The sequence below is a fragment of the Parathielavia appendiculata genome, assembly GCF_033297405.1.
Source record: "Parathielavia appendiculata strain CBS 731.68 unplaced genomic scaffold N657scaffold_2, whole genome shotgun sequence".
NCBI classification, from domain to species: domain Eukaryota; kingdom Fungi; phylum Ascomycota; class Sordariomycetes; order Sordariales; family Chaetomiaceae; genus Parathielavia; species Parathielavia appendiculata.
Genome location: NW_026944221.1, coordinates 1,097,162 through 1,125,136, shown reverse-complemented (window position 1 = coordinate 1,125,136; position 27,975 = coordinate 1,097,162). Strand labels below are relative to the sequence as shown.

At 55.4% G+C, this 27,975-nt stretch overlaps 6 protein-coding genes across 6 annotated transcripts; 4 read left to right on the top strand and 2 right to left on the bottom strand.

Moving 5' to 3' along the window:
* Nucleotides 1–2,867: 2,867 nt before the first annotated feature.
* N657DRAFT_630954 (uncharacterized protein) lies at nt 2,868–4,147 on the bottom strand (the record flags this gene model as incomplete). Its single annotated transcript, XM_062791022.1, has 4 exons — nt 2,868–2,902; nt 3,197–3,342; nt 3,488–3,622; nt 3,942–4,147. 4 exons carry the CDS (start codon nt 4,145–4,147, stop codon nt 2,868–2,870), a joined length of 522 nt encoding a protein of 173 aa, XP_062650828.1.
* A 2,052-nt stretch (nt 4,148–6,199) lies between these two features.
* N657DRAFT_677743 (uncharacterized protein) lies at nt 6,200–12,193 on the top strand (the record flags this gene model as incomplete). The annotated part of the gene is made up of 2 exons (XM_062796011.1): nt 6,200–6,682; nt 6,740–12,193. 2 exons carry the CDS (start codon nt 6,200–6,202, stop codon nt 12,191–12,193), a joined length of 5,937 nt encoding a protein of 1,978 aa, XP_062650827.1.
* A 693-nt stretch (nt 12,194–12,886) lies between these two features.
* On the top strand, nt 12,887–13,583 carry N657DRAFT_188230 (uncharacterized protein). Its single transcript, XM_062786149.1, has one exon. The coding sequence runs from the start codon at nt 13,147–13,149 to the stop codon at nt 13,534–13,536; it is 390 nt and encodes a 129-aa protein (XP_062650826.1). The 5' UTR covers nt 12,887–13,146; the 3' UTR covers nt 13,537–13,583.
* A 1,623-nt stretch (nt 13,584–15,206) lies between these two features.
* N657DRAFT_630952 (MFS general substrate transporter) lies at nt 15,207–17,303 on the top strand (the record flags this gene model as incomplete). Its single annotated transcript, XM_062791021.1, has 2 exons — nt 15,207–15,825; nt 15,886–17,303. 2 exons carry the CDS (start codon nt 15,207–15,209, stop codon nt 17,301–17,303), a joined length of 2,037 nt encoding a protein of 678 aa, XP_062650825.1.
* A 593-nt stretch (nt 17,304–17,896) lies between these two features.
* Nucleotides 17,897–20,467, bottom strand: N657DRAFT_653391 (uncharacterized protein; the record flags this gene model as incomplete). The annotated part of the gene is made up of 7 exons (XM_062794396.1): nt 17,897–18,653; nt 18,716–18,928; nt 18,985–19,059; nt 19,114–19,200; nt 19,259–20,104; nt 20,162–20,274; nt 20,336–20,467. The coding sequence occupies 7 exons, from the start codon at nt 20,465–20,467 to the stop codon at nt 17,897–17,899; spliced, it is 2,223 nt and encodes a 740-aa protein (XP_062650824.1).
* Nucleotides 20,468–25,277: 4,810 nt separating this feature from the next.
* Nucleotides 25,278–26,195, top strand: N657DRAFT_188104 (uncharacterized protein). Its single transcript, XM_062786148.1, has 2 exons — nt 25,278–25,378; nt 25,515–26,195. The coding sequence occupies exon 2, from the start codon at nt 25,621–25,623 to the stop codon at nt 26,161–26,163; it is 543 nt and encodes a 180-aa protein (XP_062650823.1). The 5' UTR covers nt 25,278–25,378; nt 25,515–25,620; the 3' UTR covers nt 26,164–26,195.
* The last annotated feature ends 1,780 nt before the right edge of the window (nt 26,196–27,975 follow it).

The window sequence follows — 27,975 nt, the reverse complement described above, 5'->3', positions numbered from 1 at the left end:
CTGTGCGAAGTCGACGAATAATAACTTGGTGGGGAGGAGTAGGCCGTGGCGGCTCTGAATCCCAGGTCAGCCGTCATCTCGACACACCTTATTCTTAGACTCGGCTGCTGCGGGTGTAGATGCACACAATAAAGCAGTCTCAGAATTCGTGAGTTGGAGCAGGTTGCAACGACGCAAGCCAAGCAACCAACATGAGAGGTAAGGGACTCCTTTTCATGTGGATTTGGGATCTTCAAGAGGGTGGCCACAACACAGACATGCTGCATACCTAGAAGTAGTGATGCTCGGTTCGAACCTCCTTCAGTGTAGCCCGCCGGTGGCTGTCAACCTCATGCTGAGGTCGCAGGAGTGACAGACTTGGCGTAGGAAGGGGTGTGGCTCGAGCATGCAGTTGCGAAAAAGGGTGGAGAATTTGAAACTGGTGCATGTAAATCCCCGTCTGAGAATCTCGGCCTGATCTTCATGAATTCCAGTTATCGAAGGCTGGGGCCATCAGGACACAGATTATGACCGATGACACCAAACTCCAACAATCCGAATATCTAGAGATACCCGCAAGATGGATAAGCTGTGCCCCGCGGCGGAATGTTTTTTTGCACTTGAAGTTTGCGGTGAGATGCTTGGATACTCGGTAGATTGAGTTTGTGGTCAGGTTCAAGTTGGTCCACAGGGGAAGGGTTCGTGAAGAAAATAGCAATTTGAGGGCCACTTTCTTTTCAGAGGCCGCAATTACCTCCAATACAACTGGAAGGGTGCAATGTCAAAGCTGGAGTCTGACTGACATGCATGGACTACCTGACTTGAGCCCCCAGTTCGGTGCTGTAGATGTAACAACGGGTCCTCTCTGTGTGTATGGGAGGTCGAGCACCGCCGAATCTGAATTGGAGTGTCTGTTCCTATAGAAGGAGCCTAGTAACGTGACAGGAGAGAATTTAGGGCGAACTTGGTCGCCCGTTTTGCTTGATCTTAAGGTACTGTGGTAAGGTACGGATTGAAGTTGATTTGAAACGACAGGATGTTCCAGCTGCGAAACGGGTGGCTACCCCATAGCGGCGCACAGACCACTGACATTGATTTCCCCTCCAACTTGCCTTACACGTGCAGTGTATGGATTACAGCCGCCTGCATGAACCGCGTTTTCCGGAGCGCAACGCCAACTCATCCCGTCAACCCTCACTCCGGGTGGTTGAAGGATCCCAAATTGACCAAATGCTCGCGGTTTATCTAGCTACCCCCCTTCGCTTCGCTCTCCCAGCGTAAACTCAGCTCTTTGTCACAAGACGCTTGGGCTCGTCGCTTAGGGTAATTGTGCGGCGAGCTACCTTCGACATCAGCCTGTCAAGATCAAGGTACCGAGATGAACGTGGTCTTGCGTTGACCTTATAGTATTCAATTTCCTTTTGAGGCTCCGACGCGGATATTCCTTGTCAGGAGGATATCGAAAATGCAGCGGACACATCAAGCATTCCCTGAAGTGGTGGGCCAATGCAAATCTCCTTCCCTTCACCCCCAAATCATCTGATACCAGTATGCTGGACATCCCCCACGTCTCGGGACCGACGAGATGCATTGACGTCGCCTTGATCGCATTGACAGTCGGTTTATTCTGGCCTTCTGTAAATACCCAACTTGGGTTTTGACTGACCCGCAGCACGTGAGTCACGTTTCATCTGGACCTGCCTGGCTTTCTGGTTTTATTCTCATCGTGATGTACGCATCTCCCCCGGCGGCTCCACCAGTCGGGTTCAAACGCCACGCCGAAATCTTTTGCCAAGGCGGCAGGCCCGAACTCCACATCGGTCCCCCGCCGAAAATTGTGTTGGAAGGAGCAGCGTACTCCTTTAAAGCGGCATCGTGTTCGGAGGTGCCGCCCTATTCAGTCTGCTCGTGCAGCTGGAATTAATGTATGGAAAAGTCATCCCCTCGACTACCCCTCTTAACAGGTCAGGCAATCGAGGTACATCAGTTGGACCCAGCACCGAGCACGGAGCTGACACTCTTCGAGCTCCTGTCCGGTCTTTTGCCTGGTTATTGCTAATGTTCGTCCAGATGTTGATAACTCCCCGGTAAACTGTTGTCACCTGCCTTCTTGTACGTTTGTGAGATCAACGTCATCTCATTCGACGAAGAAGACTGGGGAAGGGTTTCTTGAGCAGATTTTGAGCGAGAGCAAGGAGGCCGATCAAGACATGTAGAAGCGCAAGAGCAGCATGGTCAGCTGTTCAGGTGGCGGACGACATTGTTTCGATATTAGTAACTGGCCAGCCTATCGGAGACGACTCCGTTGGTTCCTCTAGCATACACCACCACCCACTTGCAAACCATGGGACATTTGGACAACTAATCCTATTTTGCCAATGCTTTAGAGTTGAGCTATTGAAAGCATTCGTGTAGCGTAATGATGATGATTTGCCTCTCCTTTACTGACGTATGTACTGGCGTCCCTATGCGCTTTTTTCGAGTGACTCATCAGGACCGGCTTCTTTTCCACTGTTTCGTGTCCAAGGGAACATTCCGCTTTTCACATCTTGGATGTTGGGTCCTCGAGTAGACAGGAATCGAAATTGGGGTCAAAGGCAGGAAAACAAGCAGATGAGTAGGAAAATCAAGAACGCGAGGGCATCACTTCGCATTCAATGTATACTGTGGAAATTGTAAGCCATCTTGGACTCGGTTCTCTTCCCAACAAAGAAGTGGCAGAGCGGCAGCACCCAAGTTACCACGGGCTGGCCCCGAGCAGTCCACACAACCGAGAATGTGTACGGCCCAGGTATGGAGCGAGTTTGCCATCCATCACGTAGTGGGTGTGGTCCCAGATGTCGTTGCGGTGAAAGGCTAAGTTATCTATCTGTGTATGCATCAGTCCGTCAAATCGGAAACGGCTCGTCGTGGCAGATCGTCCCTGCAATGACAACCCAGCGGGCAGCCGTTCAGTCTGTGTCATGCCGACTGCAGCATGCACGTATCCTGGCCTGTCCGCCTGGGAACACTGCAAGCGCTATGTGAGGCAGCACCGTGGTTCAGGACTCGGGCGGGGGGCGTTTCGGTAGCCGGCGGGTCGTCATATGAAGACCGAGGACAGGGCATGAGCAGTGCGCAATCCAATTGAGTGATGGGAGGGTTGTTTGTAAACATTGTCCGGCACCTTTGGGTTGCTCTTGTGTCTTGTGTCCCAAGGAGTCTGTCATGAGGTAACATAGGTGCTCCACAGCAACCTCCGGTGACGACCAGGACTGCCTGTTGGGGTATTGTTCCTCCATCGAGACCTCATTGATCCAGTGCCCCGCATGCTTGGTCGAGGAAGTGCAGCGATTGGACTGAGCTTGGGGTTGCTTCATGTTGCTGTGAGCTGGTGTAAGCCACACAAACAGCGACCATATGGGGCTAAGCCGCCCATCGCTTGATTATTAGCTGACGAGCTAGTATGACCACCGGACTGAGCAGGTAGACTCGGCATAACGTGCGGTGCGAGGCCGGATGCACGCACTCTAACGAGCCGGTGTATCGGAACAGGTTGCAATATGTGGTGGTATCTCGGACGCGGCGATGGTACATGTGGTGTTCCAATGAAGTGCTGAGAACCAGGATGAAGTCGTTGGAAACAGTCTCTCGAGATACACGCCTGCAGGTGTTTCGTGCTTCCACAACACCACCTCAGCTGCGTTTACATGGCGGCAAGCGAGGGGTCCGTATCAGCCGAATAGCCTCAAGCGAGCGGCTGCAGGAGGTACGCCAACCCTCGGGACCGTTGGCTGTCCGGAGGGCAAGGACCGGGACGCGAGCGCACCAGAAACTTCCGGTGTAGGTAGCACGACCACCACGGCCAGAGCCACACACAGTGCAGACGAACGTGCAGACGATGCAACCCAGGGCATGCAGCTTCTGAGCCGGGGAACGCTATCTGTATTGGAGCGGTGGCCACGCCGTTGGATTGGACGTACCACAATCGTTTCTGTCCATCGCCGAGGTAGGTAAGGTGTGTGTACTTCTGCAGCCCAAGCTTGGAGAAGTGCTGGGAGCCGTTGCCCACGGTTTCTGAGCACCTCAGATTCTCGGCACTGTATGAGAAATCAATCCAGGCCACTGACTGCCCATGTTCCAATTGAGTAACGACGCTGAGGAGAATTCGGGGTGCAGAAGCTTGCATTGGTGAGAGTGAGTGCGGGTGTGCAAGCCAAAGGAGACTCGGTCGTCAGCCATCTTGTTGTGAAGCCATCCTCGAGGATCGGATCCATCTCATCCATCGTCCGCAACGGTCGGAGCTTCATCGTCATATGTGATCACGGGATAGAAGTGAGGTCACCGTGTGGCTCGGACCGGTGCTAGTCAGTTGAAGGATGAGCGTGGGGCAAAGCGGAGATGGAGGGGTTCACTTCCATCGCTCAAGGATCTCAGTATCTTGAGATGCGTTGCGGTGTAAGAGTAAGTTAGACATTGAACGCCAGCCAGTTAATTGAAGCGGTCTGAACCGTGGCGTCCTGCAAGGCAAATAGGCTGTGCCATAGGGTATCTCGTGCGACCCAGAATCATGCAGGAAGAGAATGAGCTCACGAGTGGCTCGACACACCTATAGGCCTGTTTGTTGTTCCGGGCACCTCATCGGTTGATGTTAGCCGGGAACGTCATGTTAAATCGACGATCAGTTGAAGATTAAAGTCGGCTCGGTATACAAGGACAGGAAATGGACGACGAGAAAGACGGTTGAAGGACGGAGACAAAAGAACTGTAATGTTTATTCTGTATTTGGCGTTGAAGGTGGGTAATCTCCTGCTTTACCTCCGGGTTCTCGACAGTTTAGGTCAATTCGGTTGCGTTGTGTTTGAACGCAGTATGTATTCTGTACGGAGTATGCGACCTGCGAAGCTGGCCTGGCAAAAGAAACCCGCCAATCAATGGAGCCCGGAACTCGATTGCTTGGGTCCGCTCCGAAGTTTCCCCGTCTCTCAGGCTCGAATAGTGAGCTGTTGATTTCCAGGTCCGCTTGGCCTTGCGAACCAGCCGGAGCAGCAGAATTGGAGCCTGGCGAGCCTGTTCGACGCAGGTTAAGTCGACTCGCGCATCGAGGTAGCGCAACCTTTGGTGCCGGAACACCCGCTGCCTAGGTTTAGTGAGCACCGTGTGCAAGACCGAGCAATACCAAGACATCACTTGACCCACAACCAAATATCTGCTATTCTGATTGGTATGATTTGAAGATTCTCCGCTTTCAACGGCAGCCCAGGACGGGAGTCGCGAGCATGGTTCGAAGATGGCGAGCGGGTCACAGTGTGATCTTGCTTTTGCGCACCCACTCTATTCACAGCAGCTCGTTCTTCTGCGGTTGGGTTCGTAGCAATTTCGACTCTGAGCGTTGTGCATTTCCATCAAGTGTCGCTGTCTGAACTCACGGAAAGAAACCGACAATAGACTGGGGAAGACTTGGTAGTCTCTCAATTTCTGCCAGAGCCATTGGCTGCCTGCCTGGCTTCTTGGGCAAACGTCCAACTTGTGACGCTTCCATCCTCCTTCCACCGCACGAGGGGCACGGAGCCTAACAAAGAAATCCCCACTTAAACTTTCTTGGTTGGCTTTGGGAACAACACCTACCCCGAGTCGACGTCGACGACAACACCACCACCGCTAGGCATATCGTTGCCCTGGTGCGGCAACGCACTCCTGTGTCCGTACTGCCAGCCATTTTTCGAAATTGTCGTATCTCGACGAGCCGCGGCCTTGCAGTTGCCTACTCGCCTCGCTTCGAACTCGGCGCGAAGGACGGCAACAACGCCCTCGACACCACTTGGAGTGCGACCTTTAGCTCTCTCGGTGCCCGTCTGCGGTATCTTGACCTGTTGATTACGGACAACGACTTCAACGCTCGAAGGTTACTTTTCTCCCTTCGATGCACGTGTAGCGACCGATTCTCTCCCACTGCACAACCACAACCTGCCGTCACCGGCATCGCAGCGGGACACTCGCGTCGACCGCACCGCATTATGTCTCAGGCTTGTGCGGTGCTCTAGCTTCTGGCAGCCTGGCCGGAACCACTGGCTGGTTCCATCCGAACCTCCAGACTACACCCCGTCCTCGTCCTCCCCAAGACGTCAATTCGTACCATAGCCCCCAGCGCCGAAAACAGCCTTACCGAGGGCCCGACCCATCTGGCGTCACTACAAATGGTATTGCAAGGATTGATCCCTGGATCACTCAACACATCGAAATGGAGGAAGAAGCCGCTACCATCCCTGATCTGCTCGCTCCGCCGGCCGTGGTCTCGCTCAGGGCCGGGACAATGGAGCGGTCGCTCACCGAGGACATCCGGGAGGAGAGAGAGGAGCTCCGCGAGGCCGCTGAGCAGACCTTGAACGTTATCATGGACCTCAATATCGACGGGACTATCCGCTGGGTCAGCCCTTCTTGGGTCGACGTTATCGGAACTCAACCTGACTCGGTCGTGGGTACTCCGATCGCCAATCTCATTGTCAGCGACAATCCAAACATCTTCTCGGATGTCGTTGAAAGTATGGCTCAAGATGACAGACGGAGCCAGTTCATCCGCTTTGCTGTCAAGTTGGGCCCGTTGTCCAAGCTGATGCACCTCGAGATTCAGCAGGAACCGGGAGAGCCCGCCCGGCCCGTTATTATCGACCTGGAAGCCCAAGGCATCATGGTCTATAGCGGGCCATCAGGCGGGGAAAGCCATGTGCGTTTCTTTGATTGAGTTTGCGCTCCGAGAAGCTGTACTGATGCCGAACACTAGACCATGTGGATGATTCGACAATGGGTTGCCCCGCGAGAGATCAAGATCGACCTGCCTGCCGTCATTGTCGACTCTCTGGGCTCCGGTGCTCAGGTTCTTGCCAGCTATCTCACTCAACTTGCGGAGTCCGGTCTGGATGACCCTGCCGAACACCCACCGCCGCTACCTGTCCTTTGCAGGATATGTGAACGACAGATTTCGCCATGGTGGTTTGAGAAACACACGGACCTGTGCTTGCAGGAGCATCGTGCTGAGATGGATGTCCAGATGGCCCAGGAAAGTCTGACGGAGCACCGCCATGCAATCGTCAAGGTGCTTGACGCGCTTGAGGCAAGACACAGCAGGTCGCTGGCAGGAGGAGACCAGATGAACCTACCTCTCGCCGAGTACAAGGGTCTTGCCATTGGTCCTCCGACCTCGTCCAACTCGTCCCCCGGTAACTCGTCTCCTGTGCCCGGTGCAGTTCCTGGCCGGTCGCGTGAACGGTCCTCGGGATTTGGGCACGCGCGAGCTCGCTCCTTCGCCGTTCGCAGACCCCAGGCCAGGATCGTTGAATTGCTCCTGGATCTCTGCGATACGGCCATCGAAATTAGCACCCCTGCCATAAAGGAGACATCCCAGACACCTGGCGAGTTTCGCACGCAGTCGCCGCAGTCTGAAAGCCGGATCGCGCAGGTGCTGCAGTGGGAGACGCCAGGCACAAATACCCTGGAGCAAGAACAAGGACTCGCCCTTCTCTGCGCTGACACCGAGAAGGTTGCCAAGGACAAGGTTGAGGCCATTTTTCGCTACCGCAGGATCCTAGAGTACTCTGAACGGATTCGGATCGAATTTGCTTACATGGTTCAGGACTGCATAGATGCTGCCATGCGCAAGGCCGCCAAGATTGCCGCCGGCCGCCTCAGTGACTCGGCCGATGAGCAAGAAGAAGAGGAAGAGGAAGCCGAGCTTATCCCCACTGTAACTGAAGAAGGCATCTTCTCCGGGTCTTTCGAGGCCCCCTCTAGCTTGGCATTGGCGTTGCAGAATGCTGATATCAACGAGGACCCTGACAAGCGTCGGCTACCACTGGCGCTGCACTCTCCAAAGTCAACTAGCCCCAAGGAGTGCCCCACGCCGCGGTCCAACCGTGGACCTGTCAGTAGCCAGATTGGCGCGAGTCAATCTCGCCGGGAGTCGATGGTTTTCGAGAGCGATGCTGGGGACAGCGACGGCAGTCTAAGATCCTCTTCGGTGGCATCTAGAGTGCCGCAGAGGACCGATTCGCCAATGTCCGAGTTTGGCGATCTCCGCCGCCAGGCAAGCTCCAGACAGCACCACCGCAAAAGCTTGATTCTGCCGGGAGCCGTGTCACCACGAAGACAAGAGTCTCCGTCAAGGACCGGGCAGCCGTCATCGCCCCTCCGGATTCATAAGCCCCGCAGTCTTCCGTTCGCTCCCGACGCCTTGATGTCCCCGGAACCGTCCCCAATGCTCCCAAGCAGCGAATTCACTTCCCCCAGCATCTCGCACACCTACCACCATCATCGAAGGCAGTCATCCGCCGCGGTCTCTTCAGTTCCTGGGGAGCCGTGGGTCAAACCGCCACCTTCGCCCCGACTAAGCGCCGTTGTTGGAGGCCCCCAGGCCAAGGCCGTTGCTCCTTCCATCAAGGACTTCGAAATCATCAAGCCCATAAGCAAAGGCGCATTTGGCAGCGTCTACTTGTCAAAGAAGAAATCCACCGGCGAGTACTTTGCCATAAAGGTCTTGAAGAAGGCCGACATGGTTGCCAAGAACCAGGTCACCAACGTCAAGGCAGAGCGCGCAATCATGATGTGGCAAGGCGAAAGCGACTTCGTTGCAAAGCTGTACTGGACCTTCTCGAGCAAGGACTATCTGTACCTCGTCATGGAGTACCTCAACGGAGGCGATTGCGCCTCTTTGATCAAGGTACTGGGGGGCCTCCCCGAGGACTGGGTCAAGAAATACCTCGCAGAGGTTGTCCTTGGGGTCGAGCACTTGCACAGTCGGGGAATTGTTCACAGAGACCTGAAGCCAGACAACCTGCTGATCGACCAAAAGGGACACTTGAAGCTGACCGACTTCGGTCTGTCACGGATGGGGTTGGTTGGACGGCAGAAGCGAGCTTTGACCAGCGGGACTGACGCAGCCCCTGACCTCCTCAAGCAGGGCCCTTTCGCTCGGTCCACGTCAATAGCGTCGTCTCGATCCACGTCGCTTGATCTTCACGGGCGAAGTCACTCCCCGGGATCAACACCCCTGATGACGCCGAGCGACTATGGCACAAGCTTTGGACAGCCGTCGTACTTCAACCTGGGCGCATTCTCGCAAGAACCGCGGCGCGTCTCGAACCATCGCAGCGATAGTGGCGGCAGCGAAGCCTTGACGCAGATGCTCGGAGCCTTGTCTCTCAATGATACTCATGCAAACTCGCAGGTCATCTTGTCTCCTGCCGACGGTAGCGAGACCGAGGCTGCTGGGTCCCCGGAGCTCGGCCTGCTTTCCAACACGACGACGCAGAACAGCACCGAGTCCAGCAGGGGGACCCCTCCGCTGCAAGCCATGCCCCCACCTAACTGGGCTCTGTTTGACCCTGAGGATACGAACCGTCGATTTGTCGGCACGCCTGATTACCTGGCCCCTGAGACCATCAGAGGTGAACCGCAGGATGAGACGAGCGATTGGTGGTCTGTCGGGTGCATCATGTACGAGTTCCTCTATGGCATTCCTCCGTTCCACGCTAGCGAGGCAGACAAGGTTTTCGAGAACATCCTGGCTCGCAGAATTCATTGGCCAGACGAGAGCGAGGATGAGGTGTCTCCGGAAGCAAAGGATCTCATCAACAAGTTGCTTTGCTCCGACCCTCGGCAGCGGCTGGGAGCCAACCGCGATGAGAAGTACCAGTCTGGAGGCGACGAAATCCGTCACCACCCGTGGTTCAGGGATGTGAACTGGGACACGCTGCTCCAGGATGAAGCACAGTTTGTCCCGCAACCGGAGAATCCAGAAGATACCGAGTACTTTGATGCTCGCGGTGCCACCCTACAATCCTTTGCCGAGGAGATTGAGGATCAGCACTCGCCGCCTGCAGCCACGCCCGCTACCGACTATCCTGATCGCCCGCATGATGCACTTTCCCGTGTCCGGGCCCAGGTCAACTCGGTGAAGCGCGGTCTCATGCCGCTTCACATTCCCCCGCATGTCCGCGATCTGAAGAGCAGGCGCTTGAGCGAGCCCGTCGCGGCTGACGACTTTGGCAACTTCTCCTTCAAGAACCTGCCCGTACTCGAGAAGGCGAATAAAGATGTGATCCAGAAGCTTCGAGCCGAAGCGATGGCGGCTCAGTGCAAGCCGATCAGTCCCGGCGGGCTGGGCAACCTCACATCATCAGGGCCGTCACTTGAAGGCAGCCCAGTTATGACGAACCCCGTTCAAAGATCACGCTCGAACGCAAAGCCGTCCCGTAGGCCGCAGTCCCCGTCCGGCGTCAGCCAGGCCAATTCGTCGCCCAGCCGCATCTCACAGCCGTCGTCGCCATTGTTGGTCTCGTTTGTCGCAGGTACTGGTGCCGAAAGCCGACGGAAGGCATCGAGCAATCCGTCCAGCTTATCCCAGCCGTCGGGGACCTCGTTGCAGCCAGGAAGCTTCTTTGAGGTGCCACGCGTTCCGCCTAGCCTGCAGAAAGCGGCCACCACAATCGCCACCACCTCGTCGCACATCAAGGGCCGGGGAGGTGCGCCTGTCCCGATGCCGCTGTCGCCTCAAAAGGTCATGCCAAACCATGTAGTGTCCACGCCTCGGCACAGCAGCAGCTCATCCGGTGGCCGTTCTCGCTCGGTCACGGTTGGCTCGCAAGAAGGCAGCCCTGCAATGACGGATGCGCTGGCAGCACACCACAGAAACCGTCGCAGCCAGGTCTTTGATATGTCGCCGTCATCTTCGGACAACGAGGGGGATAAAGCGAATGCATTGCTCAGAGTCCAGCGACGTCGTCAAAGCGCAAGACGCATGTCGTACATCGCAGCAGGAGATGGCCCCGTCTTCCGGCCTTTGGATGTGCTCATTTGTGACGACCATCCCGTCTCTCGGATGGTGATGGAGAAGCTCTTGGAGAAGCTACGGTGCCGTACAATCTCCGCAGCCACCGGCAGCGAAGCCATCCGATACGCCATGAGCGACATCAAGTTCGACATCATGTTCCTTGAGTTCCGGCTGCCCCAGCTCTCCGGGTCAGACGTTGCGCGCATGATCCGCGACACCAAGCACACCAACACGCACACCCCGATGGTCGCAATTACCTCGTATCTGAAGGAATTGCCGGCCCCTCAGTACTTTGACTCGCTCGTCGAGAAGCCTATTAGCTCGTCGAAGCTGATTGAGGTGCTGAGCACGCTTTGCCACTGGAAGGCCCCTTCGCCAAGCCAGACTAACTCTCTGTCTCTGACGCTCCCACATCCCATTCCATCTGGTCTGCGACAAGAGAGTTTGCGGCTGGAGGATAGCCCCACGTCTGCCTCGTCAGGGTACGCAATTCGATCCGGCAGCAGCTTCCGCGAAGATTCCATCAGCTCCAGCCTCTATGGAGACTCTGAATCAGTGGCGACTGACGACATTCCGGTCCTCATCAGCAGGAAGGCGACGGGTGACTGGGACGAAGGTGGCCTCGGCATTTCAGGCCCCGAAGAAGTTGCCGCGGGCTCCGGCAACCCGCCTTTGTCTCCTCTCCACCCACGCCTCGTCACGCAGCAGTCGGACCCCCCACAGATGGAGCACTCTCCGGTCCGGACGAAAGGGCCCGCGCCGCAGCGTTCGCTCGAGAAATTGAAGGCCAAGCGCGAATCGATCGAGAAGCGCCGGTACCAAGGCAGTGTCGATTCGGCCGACGACGAGGACGACGAGCTTGGCCTGAGCGCATCACCAAACCAAACCGGGAGCGGGAGCGGGAGCAGCAGCGGCAGCGGCAGCGCGAGTGGCAGCAGCCCGGGATCCCCATCAGGCCAACAATACCGCACCAAGCCAATGCTGCCGTCGTCCAAACTTGGCATCGAGATGATGCGCGTCAACAGCCACGAGAGCTTGGTCGCCGGGTCAGAGGACGCAAGCACAGTGGAACCAGCAACACAGGTAGTCACGCCGAATCAGGAGGTACAAATGGAGTTCCCTCATCTGGAGGGGACAGCAGCTACGGTTTCGGCAACGCCAGCCTATGATACTCACGTGTCGAAGGGACAAGGGCAGCAATCTCATCCCATCGTGACGCGCACGCCGCCCGGTCTAGAGGCAGGGGCCTTGGGCAGGCACGGTATTGGCGCCGACGTCGATGAGACCCCGCGTCTCACCCCTGTTCTGGGGAGGGATGAGGTCGGAGACCCGGACCCCACTCCACGACGACCGCCGGTCAGGACGGCGGATCGGGACGACACTATGTCGCCATTTCCTGAGGGGATATGATATGTATGCCTCCTCAAGTCCAACGAACACGTCAATCACCAACCTTCGCATTCGTCGCCACGCTCCCAGCACATCGTCTCCCTTCCCCTTATTCAGACATTTCTTTTCTCATGTCAATGTTCTCCTTTGGTTTCGCTTCTCTTACACAACAGCGTGGCGTTTCCTGGATCGGGGTTGGGGTCGGATTGAGGCAGGCATGCAGGCAGGGCAAGGCGTGCGGGTGGCAGGATTTCAGACATTACGATGTCTGTCGGCGGCAGAGACATTTTTTTTATTTCTTTTGTCTGGCTCTCTCTCTTTGCTCAGGGATCACAGATTTGAGGGCGCTTGGGTTTCTATTGGAGCGCGAGGCGTGAGGAGTTTGGGATGGCCAGACTTGGGGCGGACTCGGTGGACATGGCATATCGCATAGCGCGGCGTGGTGTGGTCGCATTCAAGCGAGGGATATCGAAGCGTCAGGGGTTGCGATCGCTTTTCCAAAACGGTCTGGTCGTGGGCTTGGGATGAAGCGGGGCGGAATGGGAATAGTGTTTGGGGGTTGAATTGGGGAATTGGGAGGGGGTGGGGGGTCGGACGTAACGTTTAGCTCGCTGCGTGTTGGGTGGTTGGGCTTGGCTGGGTGCTCTGTGGTTTCCCTGCGTTGCGGTTGCATTTGTTGCTTACAATGTCTCTGTCTGGTCTTTACCATCAAATAGGGTTGTTATGGCGGGGAAGACGTCAGGATCCGGAGGTAGTGCTTTGCGTGTCTCCTAACCCCAAAACTTAAGCCGCTGTTCTACTGCATTGCCTTCTCCTTTCGGTTTCTTTTTTCTCTGTCTACCATTTATCCTTCAATCACAGCTGTGCTTTGAGCACTGGGCTTGTTCGTATGCACGGGGTTTCTCTATATATCTTGGCTAGGCGCGACCGGGCTGTGCGGTTTTATTTTCCACCACCTGGACAGACAGGATGTGATGGGTGGAAGAAGGGGGAAAAGAAAAGGTCAGTGGATGGAAAGCATTAAAGGTTTCAGAGTTGAACCAAAGAGCATGTCTCACAGTCGCGTTTCACAGACAGGGTCCATGGGTTGGTTCATCAAGCTTGGCGTTGCAAGTTTGCTGGCAGACGGACAAGATGCGAGCGACCTAAAGCTGCTAGCGCTGCGTAGGGTATTCAGTAATTTAACCAGAGGAACTGCTGCGAATGCCGAATATACACGTCAGATTGGATGGAGTCGTCTTGATGCTGCTGAAGTGATAGTAGGACTACTGCTGTGTTGGTGCATGACTGGATACCGTCTTCGACCTTCGTGCCAGAAGGGCGAAAGGGACTCGCGAACAGAAGAAGCCTCAAGCTGGGGTTAGACCAGCTGAATGTCCCCATGAGAGGTGGTAAAAACGGCGAGGCAAGAGAAGCGGTGCCGCTCGCTCTCCATCAGGCGTGTTTTGTGAGCCCAATCTCCGTTTTAAGCCTTCCGGGCTGCTTACCTGCCATACCTCTGTAGGATTTGAGCAAACTGCACTGCACAGATTGTTAAGGTCTTTTGTTCGGATCAGGCCATTGCATCGATGCCCCACTAGGTACTGGAAACATAGGGATCTCCGTCGCCGACTGGGACTGGCCTATCTCTTACTCGCTATCTAAGCAGCTGGCGCAGATGTTTATTCAGGTATTGTGCCCCAAGGTTGGATGCATGCGTGTCGTGGCCCACGGGCGTATCTTCGTCACCTTCTTCTGTCTTATTGTTACCTCAGTCTTACTTCAGATCATTATTCCTCAGGAACAAACCATAGGTTAGTACAAGCACTTGTGCATAAGGAAGCCGAGACTTGTGTCGCGTGTTACTGACCTTCGATGTAAGGGTTAGAGCTCATTAAGACATATTCCGAAACCAAGTGGCAGTTGTCGTTGCCAGTGTGAGAGATCTTGATCGAATTGGGAAGGCTGGCACGCGACACTGGCTCGCTGTGCGGCTTTCGACGTTGTTTGCTGCCGAGATTGGGACTCTGTGTCCAATGAGGGATGTCTCCGAGGCACCGGCTCCGCGTTGCGGGTCTGGGGTGAAGCATTTTGCTTTCGGGTGCGCTGGGCACCGGGGAATAGTGGGATTTCACTTGGCCAAAGTCGTCCCATCATTGGTTAATCTTCAGATGCCCCTTGACCAACCAACTTGCCCACGTGTAAAGATCTCAGTTGCTGATTGGCCCACTTCTATCTCAATTTGAGATCTGAGGAGGGCTTGGCGAAGTGCATGGTCCAGAACGAGTATTGCCGCCTCGATTCTGAAGTCTTCGTCAATAGTGAAGCGTTTGTGATTCTGTGGCGTTGCGACAGCCAAGAGGCCAAGACAGCTTAGCCAGCTGCGGCGTCGTTTGCGTGTTGCTTGTCTCGAGTCTTGGATCTGGGACATCGACTTGGCAGCAACTACCTTACGGAATACGGCAGTGATGAACGCCTACAGAGTACCTCCATACAAATTCCAGTCTAGCAACCGATGAGCGGGCGGGGCGGTGAGGTGGGCATGTGCGGAGGACTCGGATGGCCCCATGCATGTTTCCGACCTTGGTGGACAGAGCCGGGAAAGGACCCCTCGCGAGACGATGCAGAGAGTGTGTTTGTCAACCGAGAGTGGTTGGACTGCTGTGGTTCATTGTCTTAACACGCAAGCAGAAAGCAGAAAAGCGAAGGGCAGGAGGTGGATGGATCATCAACACTCGGTCATCCCAGCGTCAATCGGCAACCTACCTACGCAGCAAGGTTCTATCAAAAAATGGTGAGCTTGGAGCACGCGACTACTTGCCGAAAAGAGAACTGATGCTGCGGGATGCCTGGTCAAGTGTGGTGGGGATAGACGGAAGCCGTGGACCCTGAGTGAAGTTTCACCCACGAAGCGCTTTTTCCCTCCATCGGTCTTCCGTCATTGGCTGTTGAAGATGCACATAAAGTTCAGAATCGTCCGCATGCGAAACCTTCGTCCCATCATCCCTTACGCCTGTCCTCCTCCTCGACGGGTTGGTTAACTGCCCTGCCCCCAATGGCTATCGGCGAGATTCCCGTCCATCATGGCTCAGCAACCTCAACTGTCGGCGTCGGTCTTCCTGGTCTTCCTGGCCAAGAAGGCGCCGTCTTCGCCTACTTGACCCATCCAGACGACTCGTACAACCCCGATGGCGTCTATTGGGCCGACCTCCCGCTGCAGCAGCGCATCGCGTTCGTGAACAAGGTCCAGAACGACGAGGCCAAGAAGGAGCTGGCCACCATTGGCTCCATGATCAAAGCCGACCCCTTGAGCCCCGTCTCGTGGTACTTCCGCAACGCCGTCTTGCCCGGCGCCGGCCTCGGCCTCGAGGGTTACGTGCTCTTCAGCATTGGGAACCTGGAGCCGCTCTTCAGGTCTGCCTGGCCCTCGTGCTGGGACAAGAACCCCACAGCCTGCAGCGCCAACTGGGTCGCGTCGGTCACGTACCTCGAGGTCATCGGCATCATGGTCGGTCAGATGGTGGTGGGCGTCATCGGGGACTGGGTGGGCCGCCGCTGGGGGTTGATCCAGGATGCCGCCATCATGTTTGTGGGCTTGCTTATGATCACGGCCAGCTGGGGCCTGGACCTAAATGGTTGGGTCATCTGCTACGCCTGGTCGCTATTCTTCTATGGTACGTGGGCCTCAGAATAGGCAATCCGTGTCTCTGCTAAGGTGCTGACTGATTCGAAAGGCTTTGGCGTCGGCGGCGAGTACCCAATCACTGCGACATCTTCCATGGAAAACGCCGTCTCGGCCGGGAAGCTCTCGACCCGCGAGGATCGTCTGCACCGCGGCCGCAAGGTCACCATGGCTTTTCTGATGCAGGGCTGGGGCCAGCTTGTCAACCAGGCCATGCTGATCATCCTCCTCTTGATCTTGCACCACGGCGACGGAAATCCCCCGTACGGCGCGACAACAGTCCAGTGGATCTGGCGCCTGTCCTTCGCCATTCCAGCCCTCGGCACTCTCTGGCTCGTCTACTACCGCGCCTACAAGATGCCCCACGCCAGCCGTCAGCTCCAGGCGGCCAAGAAGAAGAGCAACGTCACGGGCTACGACGTCGCGTCGCTCCGCCTGACGTGCACACACTTTGGCGGGCGCCTGCTCGCTACAGCCGGGACCTGGTTCTGCAACGACGTCTTCTTTTACGGAAACAAGCTGTTTCAAGCCCAATTCATCGCCGTCATCAGCAACAACCCGCACTCGGTCATGACAGGCTGGATCTGGAACCTGTACAACGTCATCGTCTCGCTCGTCGGCTACTACCTGGCTTCGCTGCTCATCGACAATAAACTCTACGGCCGCAAGACGATGCAGCAGGTTGGCTTTCTGATGTGCTTCATCATGTTCATCATCCCGGCCTTCAACTACGACTACTACACTTCGCCTGCGGGCATCAAATCGTTCCAAGCCATGTACTTCCTCTCGAGCTTCTTTAACCAGTTCGGCCCCAACAGCGTCACCTTCCTTGTAGCGGGCGAGGTGTTCCCGACGCCCATCCGCGCCTCGGCGCACGGCTTCAGTGCCTGCATCGGCAAGTCGGGGGCCCTGCTCGCCTCGGTGCTCTACAACTACATCGACACCCAGACCAAGTTCTACGTGGTCCCCTGGTTCGGCCTCGCCGGCATGCTCCTGACGAGCCTGTTCCTCCCAGACACGACGGGCCTCGACCTCAAGGAGCAGGAGCGCCGCTGGGCCTACATCCGCGCGGGCCGCGGGGAGGAATACCACGGCGTGGCGATCCATCCAGCGCACCTCTCACTCTGGGAGCGCATCCGGGGCGTCGGCGGGAACTATGACCCAAAACTGGATGCCGATCAGAAGATTGAAGACATGCGGCAAGAGTGGACCGCGAAGGAGCGTCTCCGAAGGCAGAGGGAGGTGGGCGGAGAGCCCGCCGGCATAGAGGATCTTGAAGAAGACGATGACTTCACCGAGGAGATGACGGAGTACTTCCGCAGGACGACCGATTCGCGGCTACTGTTGTCGTCTTCCATCTCTTCTTCTCCTGAGATTACCAAGGCGCAAGGGGAAAGTACCGTGTTGCCGGGAGGGCTGGAATTGACTGAGAAGTCCGGGTCGGATGGGTCCAATAGGGCTTCTGCTTGACTCTTGCAAGGCTGACATAATTGCATATTATCTTTGTGTTTCTTGGTTTCATTAGATGCATGACGAACATTTTGGCACATGATGATGACAAGATGATCCAATAGAATAACGACTCAGTTCTTATGACCGGCTTTTCTTGTGCATCGTCGTTGGCTACCGTGACTGACTTGCCGAAACTCAGGTAGGTCGGCCGTTCTGGTTCTGTAGCTCGTTTCTCTGGTAAGCTTAAGGTCGCTGTTCTCCCCCTCATGGCGCACTGGGATTGGAGTCACTGCCTGTATATATACATCGAAAGCTGCTGTGGTACTCGTACTGTTAGCACACCATACCGCAAACTGTACAACGAACTGTAGACTCTAAGTATCAAGTCTACCAAGACGCCGCCTATATGCTAGGTACGCTAACGTATGCTGCCCGCTTTCACCCGCTAGATGGTGTTCATAGACTTCCCCGTAATAAATGTCGAAAGACCACATCCAGTCTCCGCAACTACCATTTGACTCCCATCGCTTGCCCCACCGGTTAAATACCACCTTCGTATATACACTTCTCTCACCCTTTCTACACAAAACCCATTCACCGCCCCACTCCAGTTATTCCTCCAGCCCATACACCGTCCGAATAACCTCCCAATGCCACTCAGTCCCAACATCCACCGCCTTCAGATCCCTCAGCCAATCCAAATACAATGCCACCGTCTCGCTCGCGTCCAGCTCAAACCGCTCCCCGCACAGCGTGCTCCGTATCCGCCTGAGGATTGGTACCGTGTTGCTCAGGTGCAGCAAAACCAGAATCCCAAAGAAGTTCTGCGTGAAGAAGAAGGAGCATGGCACCAGCCTCTTGTGGCGGCACGTCGGCGACATGGCGACGGGCCACTTCAGACTGGCCTTGAGGCACTCGGCCACGCCGACCGCGTCCTCGTGCGCCATGGAGTCCGGATGGTGCAGGGCCTTGTACAGGAACGGCCGGTGGATCAGGTACTTTGTGTAGTAGTACTTTGAGCGGAGCAGGGCGACCTGGACGTCGAGGACGTACGGGTACCGCGGCGGAGGGACATCCAGGTCGGTTGTGAACATGAGGGGGCTGGGGGCAGCGACGACCGGGGCGGCAGGTTGGGCGCCTGCTGTTGTGGGCACGGTCGGCGAGACTGGGGTCGTCGCGGGGGTGAAGTATAGATTTGCATTGGAGCTGGGACAGGCGCCGGGGGCGTCTTCATGCCAGCGGAGATGGGCTGGGAGCATGCCGCGCCATTGCTCTAGCTGGAGAGCGAGCTGGCGGATCGTGGTTGGGCTCACTCCTGGGCCGGTTGTTCTTGTCGCCGGGCTGAAAGGACTGGTGATTTGAATCTGACTGAACGTGGAGGGTGACGTGGCCCCTGAAAAGGTGTTAGTGGAGTGTAGCAGGATGGGGACCCAATGCCAGACATACCTTGGCTCAGGACACTGTGGAAGTCTACCAGCAGTCGACGTATGACAATTTGAGAGGCAAAATGCTCTTGAAAATGCGATTCCTGGTTGCTGATGTAGTCGTCTTGGGAGAATGGACCGCTGAAATCGGGGAGCCCAACGACGGATTCAACCTTATCCAGCCTTGTGAGCGGGAATCCCAGCTCAAGGTAGAGGCAGCTTAGATTGACACGTTAGACAAAGTCTGTTGCCCTTCGGGCAGCGGGGTTCCCTACGTTTCCATGATGGAGCAGTGCCAAGATGCTCTCCGCGTCAAATCTGCTTGTCCGGAGGAGAGCACGCCGGGACAGCTGGAAGGCGTTAGCGGCTCTAAGGGTAAGTCAAGAACCTGGGTAGGTAGGTACCTCATGACAAGCGCTTGGCAGGCCAGAGAAGCCAGCGTGTTCATCCTCCAGAATTCCAAGTGATAGAAACACGTCCCGTAATAGAGACTGTTGACAAGGTTAGCTGAAAAGCGAGACACGATCGTTCCGTAGGAGGCGATCCTGCCTTGCAAGTTCGAAGATCTGGACATTCTCGAGACTGGATTGAGTCAGATTGAAGCCCATCCGCCGTCTTGCTTCGTTGAAAAGCTCCAACCCCGGCGGCCTGTCCTTGGTTCCACCCTTTATACCACTTGGGCGGCCACTATAGGCGTGGACTGGAGGGCCATCGGAGCCCGCCAGGGCGACCTCTCCTAGGGCGAAGACCAGAAACGCGATGGTCGACTCCATGTTGTTGCTGAAGCCATTGTTGAACAGGGTCGGCAATGTGCTGGACATGAACAAATGCCGGTCTAGAATGGGGCAGAAAAGGTTGAACGTGTCAAAGTAGGCCTTACTCAGCCTCTGCATGGTCTCCCAGTTCAGATTTGCCACGGTGTTCGGGACGTTGGACGTGGTGTCATCGGGCAAGCTTATGTCGGAGCCGGTTCTGACAGGTGGTTGAGTGTCTGTGGGCAAGCTCTGGAGGGTGGAGCGGCGAAAGGCGAGCATACTTGCGGGCCCCTCGCGTTCGAGAACCGATAGATCAATGGTCGGTAACTTTACCTGCACGGACGCGAAAAGCTGCTGTATCGCGGGCCATTTGAGCATCTGGTGGACAGACGAAACATACTGGTACTGGCCGTCTTCTGATGTGACAGACGTGGCCTCGGGGAATTGGAACAACGCGCCGCCCGCGGAAACAGACGAACCCAGAGCCCAATGAGCGCTGGGAAGCGGCGACGGGACTGAGCTTGTCTGCAGCGGGTACGGCGGAGACGAGGGCGCGACAGCAGGGTTTTGGCTCAGCTTGTCAATTTTGCCCTCCAAGCTCTTGATCCTATCGAGTATCTCGACCAGGGTTTTGTCTTTTCTGTGTCAGGTGTCAGTTAACAGTACAAGCAAGCAAAAAGCGAGGCAAGGAGCATACTTGGTCGGCTGAGGTTCTCGGTAGTTGCACTCGAGGCGGAACTTTTGGCATGTGCCGCACTTGGGGCGTTGCTCGTCGCATCGTTGTTTCCGACTGCGGCAGGTATCGCAGGCCTGGAGAGAGTGAGACAAAGATACCGGGCGAAAGGGCTTTCGGCTGGTGGAATGCGCTGACCTGTGCAGCGATTGCTCCCCTCTCCTTTCTGAGATTTGACCCAGACGCCAGCCCGGAACTCGAGGTCGAGTTCGAGTCGGTCACAGCGGGTTGGGACGGTTGGGAGGCCGGAGTGGCGAGCGCGTCGCTCATGGTCCGCGTTGACGACCATTCATCCGTCTGGTCAGCCTTCAGACGGTCGACAGCAAGGCCACGAGACTTGTTGGAAGAGTAGAGACTTCGTCTGCTTGCCCGCTTGTCGTTCCTGTCATTGTTGGCGCGTGGCGGCGCGGCCGATGTGTGAGCTGGTGGTTATCTCGTCTGCCAAACCTCTGTTCCGTCAACCAGGACATACCAGGGTCAAGAAGGCCTGCATCCACCCACGTCCTGAGACACCTTCAGCGGTGAAAAGGGCGGCGATCGCGGGAGAATGGGGGCTTGAAGCAGGGTCCAATACAGAAGAGGCTGGTTGTTGCAAAAACCGGAAATCAGGGCCAGTTTCGGAATATGTCTGGCGCGGGTGCTGTCAAGAAAGGAGAAGGGAGGGCGAAGATCGAGTGGACAAGCAGCACAATGTCGGGGCATGCATGGATGAAGATGGGTGGCAGTGACGCGCTCAGATACGGCAACCTAAGGTAGGACAGCCCATCAAAGTCCCGAGTAAGGTAAGCGAGCTAAGGTAGCAGCGACAAAGGGTAGAAGGGCCAGCTCAGTGGCCGCGGAGGGCAAATCAGCTCAAGGGGGCCATGGTGGGTTGGGGGGGGCGCGGCTCGGAGAAGCAACGACCGCCGAGTTCCATGCAGCTGGAACCGGGCTCGAGATCCAAGGCAGCGTGTCGCAGGGCCTTTGGGGAACTGGCCAGCGGCTACGTCATCGAGCAGGGCAGGCGAGATGCCAAGCGCGGCGTGCCATAACCGCCTACCCGCGCGTTGCAAAAACCTGAAAGTGGAGGCTGGCTCGAGCCGCCTCCCGTCCCGTCTGAACTGATTATGTGCAAGCATCATCAAGTAGCCTTATGTGGTTGACGGAGATTTTGATGGAGCTTATCCAAGACCTCGATAACCCGTAGACTCGTCATCTGTTTTCTGAGGCTCGTGAGGTTAGCAGCATGCACCAGGACCGCGGCCCGCATGACACCAAGGGGGTTTTGGTCTGGGAATGCTTGCTGTGGTAAATGACGATGATCATTACCTGGAAGGGGCGGGCTTTGCTGAGATCCCAGAGGCGACGGTTTGGACGTTCGGGTATCGCTGGGTCACGCAGGACGTTCAATTTAGGTTCCAGCTCCGACACCCTGCTCGGTCAGTACAGTCGTTATTTTTGTTGTGAAGGATTAGTGTCCGGATAAGCCAGATAACGATCGCATCTCGGCGGCGAGCTGAGGCGAACGAAGTGGTGAGAAAACGGGATGCTCCGTCACAAGCCGCGCATGACGCCCATTTGATCGGATTTTGCCGATCCCAATCATGCCCCACCAACGACGTCCAACATACCATGGCGAATGGCTTAGCCAGCCTATACTGCACGACGACTCCACGACCGATCCTGAACAGCAGCAGTGATGCAAGGTAGAATCCGTTGTAGCATTTCTAGGAACAACGAACGGCCCTGAGATTACAGACGGAGCGTGAGTGTAAGGTAACGATTCTGCCGATACCACGACTGATACGCGACGAGAACGGGATGCATCACCAGATGACACAAACCACAATCCCATTCAATGGCTACCTTATAACATACAGTCCAAGGCCTGCACTCATATACAAATCCCCGGCCAAGCTTTACTCTGAGGCAACCGGTGAAACAAGAGTGCAAGCCAACGGCACACGTCCTCGATCCAGCTCCCAACCCATCCACCGATACTCCTTTTCCCCTCACTTCTCTTCCGGCTTGTCGACTCGTGTAGCATTGTACTTCTCGTCGATGATGTAGTCTGCTGCATGAACCGGCGCTAGGAGCGATTCACGCTCCTCTTTGGTAGCCCTGTTTGACGCGGCCAGTGCCAGACGCGCTGAAACGGCCAGGTCCCCTTTCTTCTTGGGAGGTTCAGTCTCGGATCTCGAATAGCTTGGTGACTTCCTATTTTGGGGGGTCTCCTGACTTGAACGGGTGACAGATGCCTCAGGCACCTGGGTGGACGCCGTTGGCGCCTGGGACTGTTGTTGTGGTGCCATCGCACCCGCCGGTTGCATGGCTAGGGCGCTTGTAATGGCGCTGTACCGATAGAACGATGACTCAGAAAAATACATGATGAGATATATGTTGAAGGGATAGGGGCGCGATTGATGTTTGTGTGTGTGTTGGATGTAAAATAGTGTCTAGAAAGTCGATGAGTGTAGAGACGGAAGAGAAGGAGGAGGGAAGGCACGCGCATACTGAGTAACTATACCCGTTCGAGAGATTGATCACTGTTGCGGATTGTCTTCCAGTTGACGCGTCTTGCTGCGCTTGAACTTGCATATGCAAATGCATGGGGGAAAAGGCAGCTAGCGCATTAATCTGGTGAAGCGTTGAGTTGTTTTCCCCTACGTAAGGTATGCATGTTCACGTGCATAGCTTGACGTATGCATCCAAGCGTTTCAGGCAAGCGTTCCAGCGCTCGAGTGATTTGGAGCAGTCTAGTCTGGTTTCCGTCGGATATTAAGTACACGTCTAGCCCGACCCCATTCCTTCGCATCCTCTTGCTCCCATTCTCTCGACATATTTGGGGTCAGTTCACATTTCCTATCCTACGCTTCTTTCACACACAACCAAACACTACCTAATTCGACAATGTCTATTACAGTACCTGCTCGCTTGGCCCTTGCGACGTCTTGCGTGCTGACGCCTGCCGAAAAGGCGGCCCTACTTGACGGTATCGAGTGCCATGGCGAATTCCTCCAGCCCATGAGCGCCCGCAAACCGACCGCCTGTACGACCTGAAATACGGCCCCAACAAGCGACATCAATATCATACTCGTTGGTGAGGTGCTCGAAAAGGAGCTATATTTTATCAAGGATCGTAGAACACTATCTCGCGGATTGGAAACACTCTTCCGACGTCTCGTAGAGGACGCAAACTTCCAGCTCACGTACGCCCATACCGCCGCGAACACCACCTTACAACAAGACGGTCAGACCTCCAACCAGCCTTCATAATACCCCAGGTGTTCCCTCGCTGCGAGGCGAGACCTCCGTTCACCAGCGATGACATCAACCTCACGACGTGTCGACTCAGGTGTGCCGCGACCTGCAGATTCATCAGTGGACCAAGTTCGCGGACGACGGCCATTCAGTACCTTATCGACTTCTCCGCAGATTGGGTTAGTGGATTCGTTGAGATAACGAGGACCTCCTGGCTTCCGCGCAGAAGCTCTTACGCTCAGGTCGGATGCTGTGGGAAGAAGAAAAAGGGCGTGGGGATATTGGCAATCGAACTTCAGCCTCTCTCTCAAGGCTACCTTATTGATAGTAGGAGGCTGTTGATGTAACAGAATGCAGGGACTGGATGGCAACACTGACGTGCTCCTGCAATCGCCGTAGAATTGTAGAACATGTGAGATATCGTTGCCCCCTGCCTTCAAGTTGACAATGGGAATCTCAGTACGAAAAGTGGTGTCTGGTTGAATTGTGCACCCGAAATGCTAAACATCCCCCGGCGGGATTCTAAGGTACCCTTCCTGCACCTCCCAGTTTAGACATATTCTTGATTGTTTCTCACTGTCGATCACCCACAGCATTCTTCTTACGCAAATTCCTACCTTCACAGATGACGTTCTGTGACACTGGTGCTACAATGAGCTTTAGCTCCTGGTGCAAGTTTCGCAGTTTTATAGTACAGGGAAATACCTTCTGAATAGTTTGGTCGACTATTACTATAAGATGCCTTAGTTCGGGTGCCTAGTAGTACAGTCAGCGCATTTTAAAAAAGATATATCCAGCGGCTTTGAGAGAACACCCTAAATGCCTACAGGTATACATCACGATCGTTCAATACCTAGTTCATCACTCGAATGTGCTTCAAGCTCCAGATTTTCAGTCAAAACGAACTGCGTTTGAGCCATATGGAATGCTGGTTTTTTCTGTGTAGGTGTGATGCCAAACACCGACCTGATTCGCTCAACTGACTGCGCAAGGACCCCTCCTCCTTATGTGAACTGATATCTGGATGTACTTGTACCATTCATGAGGTAGCTTGATTAGCCCCAGTGATCCCGACAGTGATACGCACAATATCGCTTCGATTGAAAGGAAGAAGCGCAGAGAATATGGGGAAACGACAACAGATGAGAAACAGTGGTGAGTGTCAGGTCGCAAGTTGACCCCAGAAACGGTGGGGGTCATGACAGGAGCATCGTCACCGCCGTGCTCCGCGCCCCCAAGATCTGTGAATGTTGCCCGTCGGAGCCCTGGCCTAGTGGCGGCCGTGGACATCTTGGCAATTAGGGGTTGGGATGATGAACCGAGACAGGGGCTGGGTGCCGAAGTTGCCGAGAGAACACAAGCGGAGAGAGTGACACTGATAAGAGGATGCAACGGTATGGTGAGATGGGATCCTCTGCGGATACCACGACTCGTGTCAGTGCATCAACTCAAACTGAGAGGCAGAGAGCACTTACTAGCCATCATGTGCAGGGCACTTATATATGATGTGAGCAGGTCCTTGAAAAGATTCGAAGCCTCCGACTGGTCCCCCGCAGAGGAAGCGGATCGGAGTGTGGCTTCTGGTCGGCGATCGTTCCAAGAGATCCTTTGTTTGGGTGAGCTCGGACGGTGATACCCCATTCGACGTTCCGAACCGTGGAAAAGTGGTCGGACAGGTTGTATGCCTTGGGGGCGCTTCACACTGATACCAAACGATTGTACCTTGTTACGGAGGTAGGTACCTTGAATACCTTCCCGGTTTATTAGGTTCATCAAACTCAACAGCAGCGTATTGCGCTAAGACGGCCCGTTCCTTCTTTGCCCCGTGACTTGCTGCCGGTCCCATACCTCTATGCAGGTGGACTTCGTCTAATCAGCCGGCGCGATGCTTCTTCAACAGGGCAGCATGGCAACCTGGAGGCCCATAATTGCAAGATATGGGTAAGTAGGCAGCTGTCACTCCCTTCCCAACCTTAGCTACCGTATCGTATGTATTGTAGACACTTGTGGAATTTTCACATTCGCTGAAATAGTTCACATCGGTGTAACGTTACGAATTTAACTCGTCCGCTTCCAGAAAGCTCTGTTGTGATCATGCACAGAACACCCGACATCACACGCATCAGACGCACCGAGTGTAACTCACATAACGCAGATGCGACGATCTGCGTCGCATTAGTGAGATGCTTCGCTCACCATATTACGTTTTCGACCGTTGCTATTTACGACAAAGATTTGTCAACCGTATACGACTGGATACCCCAAGCGCTTTCCCAGAGCTCGATCCTCTTTGTTACCAGATTGTGAAGCTTGCATCGACCGCCGAAACCCGGATTGCTTTCATCGCCTACCTTTCCTGCTCGTTCCCTCCAGGTATACAGAGTACCGAGGGCCAGAGACCGGGGTCCGTGCGAGACTCTGGCAACTTGCAAGCAATGCCGACCACCCACCGTTGCGACAAGACGACCAAACTTGAGCATCGCGGCTCTGCTATGCAGAATGCAGTGTCTTGCAGCACGCCTGAGGACGATTGGCTCTGTGGCAGGCTCCTTCGATTCGCCATATCGTGCCAGACATGGATGACAGATAACCTTTCCGTACCACGATCCCTGGCTTACACGTGGGGGCCTTCCCGCAACTGTTCCCACCAACTAAACTACATAGTTCGTGGGAAACCGGAAGCGTTGTCGATGACAAAGTCAAATATACCTACTGTACCACGGTAAAGATCATCCTGGCACGTCTTTGGAATTTCAGATATCGGCGCCGTGGCGCCCACTATCCCCGTTTTACGACAACCGACATCGCCAGACGATGCCGGTATGTTTCAACATCCCGTGCGCATGCACGGTACGATACAATACACCGGGCCTGAGCGGCGACTTCTGCAACCGCCTGCGATGCCGAACACATGCACCCCGAAGATCAGCAAGGAGCTTGCCGGCCACGCTGAGTATGATGGGCGGCTGATGGGAGCAGGCTCCGATAAAACATCGCCATCCAACGTGAACCCGACAGTCATCGACATTCCGACAACACGACCGAGTCGACGTCGACCGGGTAAATACGGAGGTACGGACGTAGCTCCGTACGAGGTACCTAAGGTTGCGTCTTCAGGCGGCTTGTGCTTTCAAAGGACCTGCTGATCGCATCCTCTCTTTTAGGAAATCCGGACTTCAGCTGGGCAAACTTCCGCGACTGACAGACCCCTTGTCACACGTTCCCTGAGTCCCTCGGCTCCAAGGCCAAGAGAAGCCCACGGATACCGCTCACTACTTGGGCACCCTTGACTAGTACAAGCAGCCCGCCTTCCTATGAGGAGCCAGGATCAATTAGAAATTCAACCAGATCTTCCAAACCACGGCACACAGTCGAGGGCTTGACAACGGCCTCTGCACAATTACTGAGCAACCACACGCCCCTGAAGGGCTTGGATAGCGTCAGTCGTTGAACCGTCAACCAATGGTTTCATCAGGGGCGTCCCAGATTTGGACCTAGCTTTCTGAGAGAGCGCTGTGTGGCACAGCTGCATGGTTATATCGCATCCGGGGCTTGCCTGTGCTTGGACCTCCCACCAACTCTTGGCGCCGAGATTAGACCTGTGGAAGTATCAGGTGCCAGTCACCACTAGTGCTGGCAAAGTTCTTCCAATCTCATTGTCGGCAAGGAGGCCGTGATTGAACACGCACCTTTGCCTCGCCTGTTGGCCGGGAGCTGATATGATCACCTTTCAGCGCCCAAAGCGGATTTCCACGCGCTTATCATTAGGTTGTCACTTTGCCGCCGCTCGATTATTTCTTGGCCCCCCAACCCTCGAGTGCTCGACGCTGAGCGGGCGAGGCTTGGCTGCTTGGAAACGAGAAACCGTTGAAGTGTGCGTGTGGGGAGAGGGTTCCTCATAAGGTAGCAAATGGTGTTTCGTTCACACTCCAACCCCACTTGACAGAAACTGTCGGCTGGGCCTGCGACGGCTATAACAGCCAATGTCTACCAATCACTACACGCTGGACCGCAACTTATGCAGAAACAGAGAATTAGGCAACGGGCGAGAGATGATCCTTTCCAGACACGCCGAGCCATCAAGTACCGGATTATCATCGTTTTCAGGATAAGGGAGCCGGTTTCTTGTGCACAAGTTCCGGTACTTGCCTGTCGACTTTCGTTACTACAGTCCGACAGACGTTCCCATGTCGCGGTTTCTCGGTGTCAGTGCGCAAACAAGGGGTCTGCCCCCTGGCACAACGTTTGACATGCATGACCATCATCCGCCATCGGAAGCCCAAGTTGCTCGATTCTCTCTCACGTTGGCTAAGGTGTTTCCCCTGCCCACTATCGGACAAACGGTCACAACTTCTGCTACATGCTTGATGAGCTCTTTCGACACGTCTTGAGGCACGAATTACAGCAAAAGTCCATGGATCATAGTTATCGACGATCCGGGCGGGCGCAACCCGTTCAGCTGGCGGATTTTCCTTTCCCCTTACTCCGTCCGTGTGGGCCGGCTCAACCCCACCACCCCACATCAACTTTCCCGGGGG

Bases quoted from the DNA above. Each gene is read 5' to 3' on its own strand.
- N657DRAFT_188230 (XM_062786149.1), top strand. From the start codon at position 13,147: ATGGGTGGAAGAAGGGGGAAAAGAAAAGGTCAGTGGATGGAAAGCATT.
- N657DRAFT_188104 (XM_062786148.1), top strand. From the start codon at position 25,621: ATGCTTCGCTCACCATATTACGTTTTCGACCGTTGCTATTTACGACAA.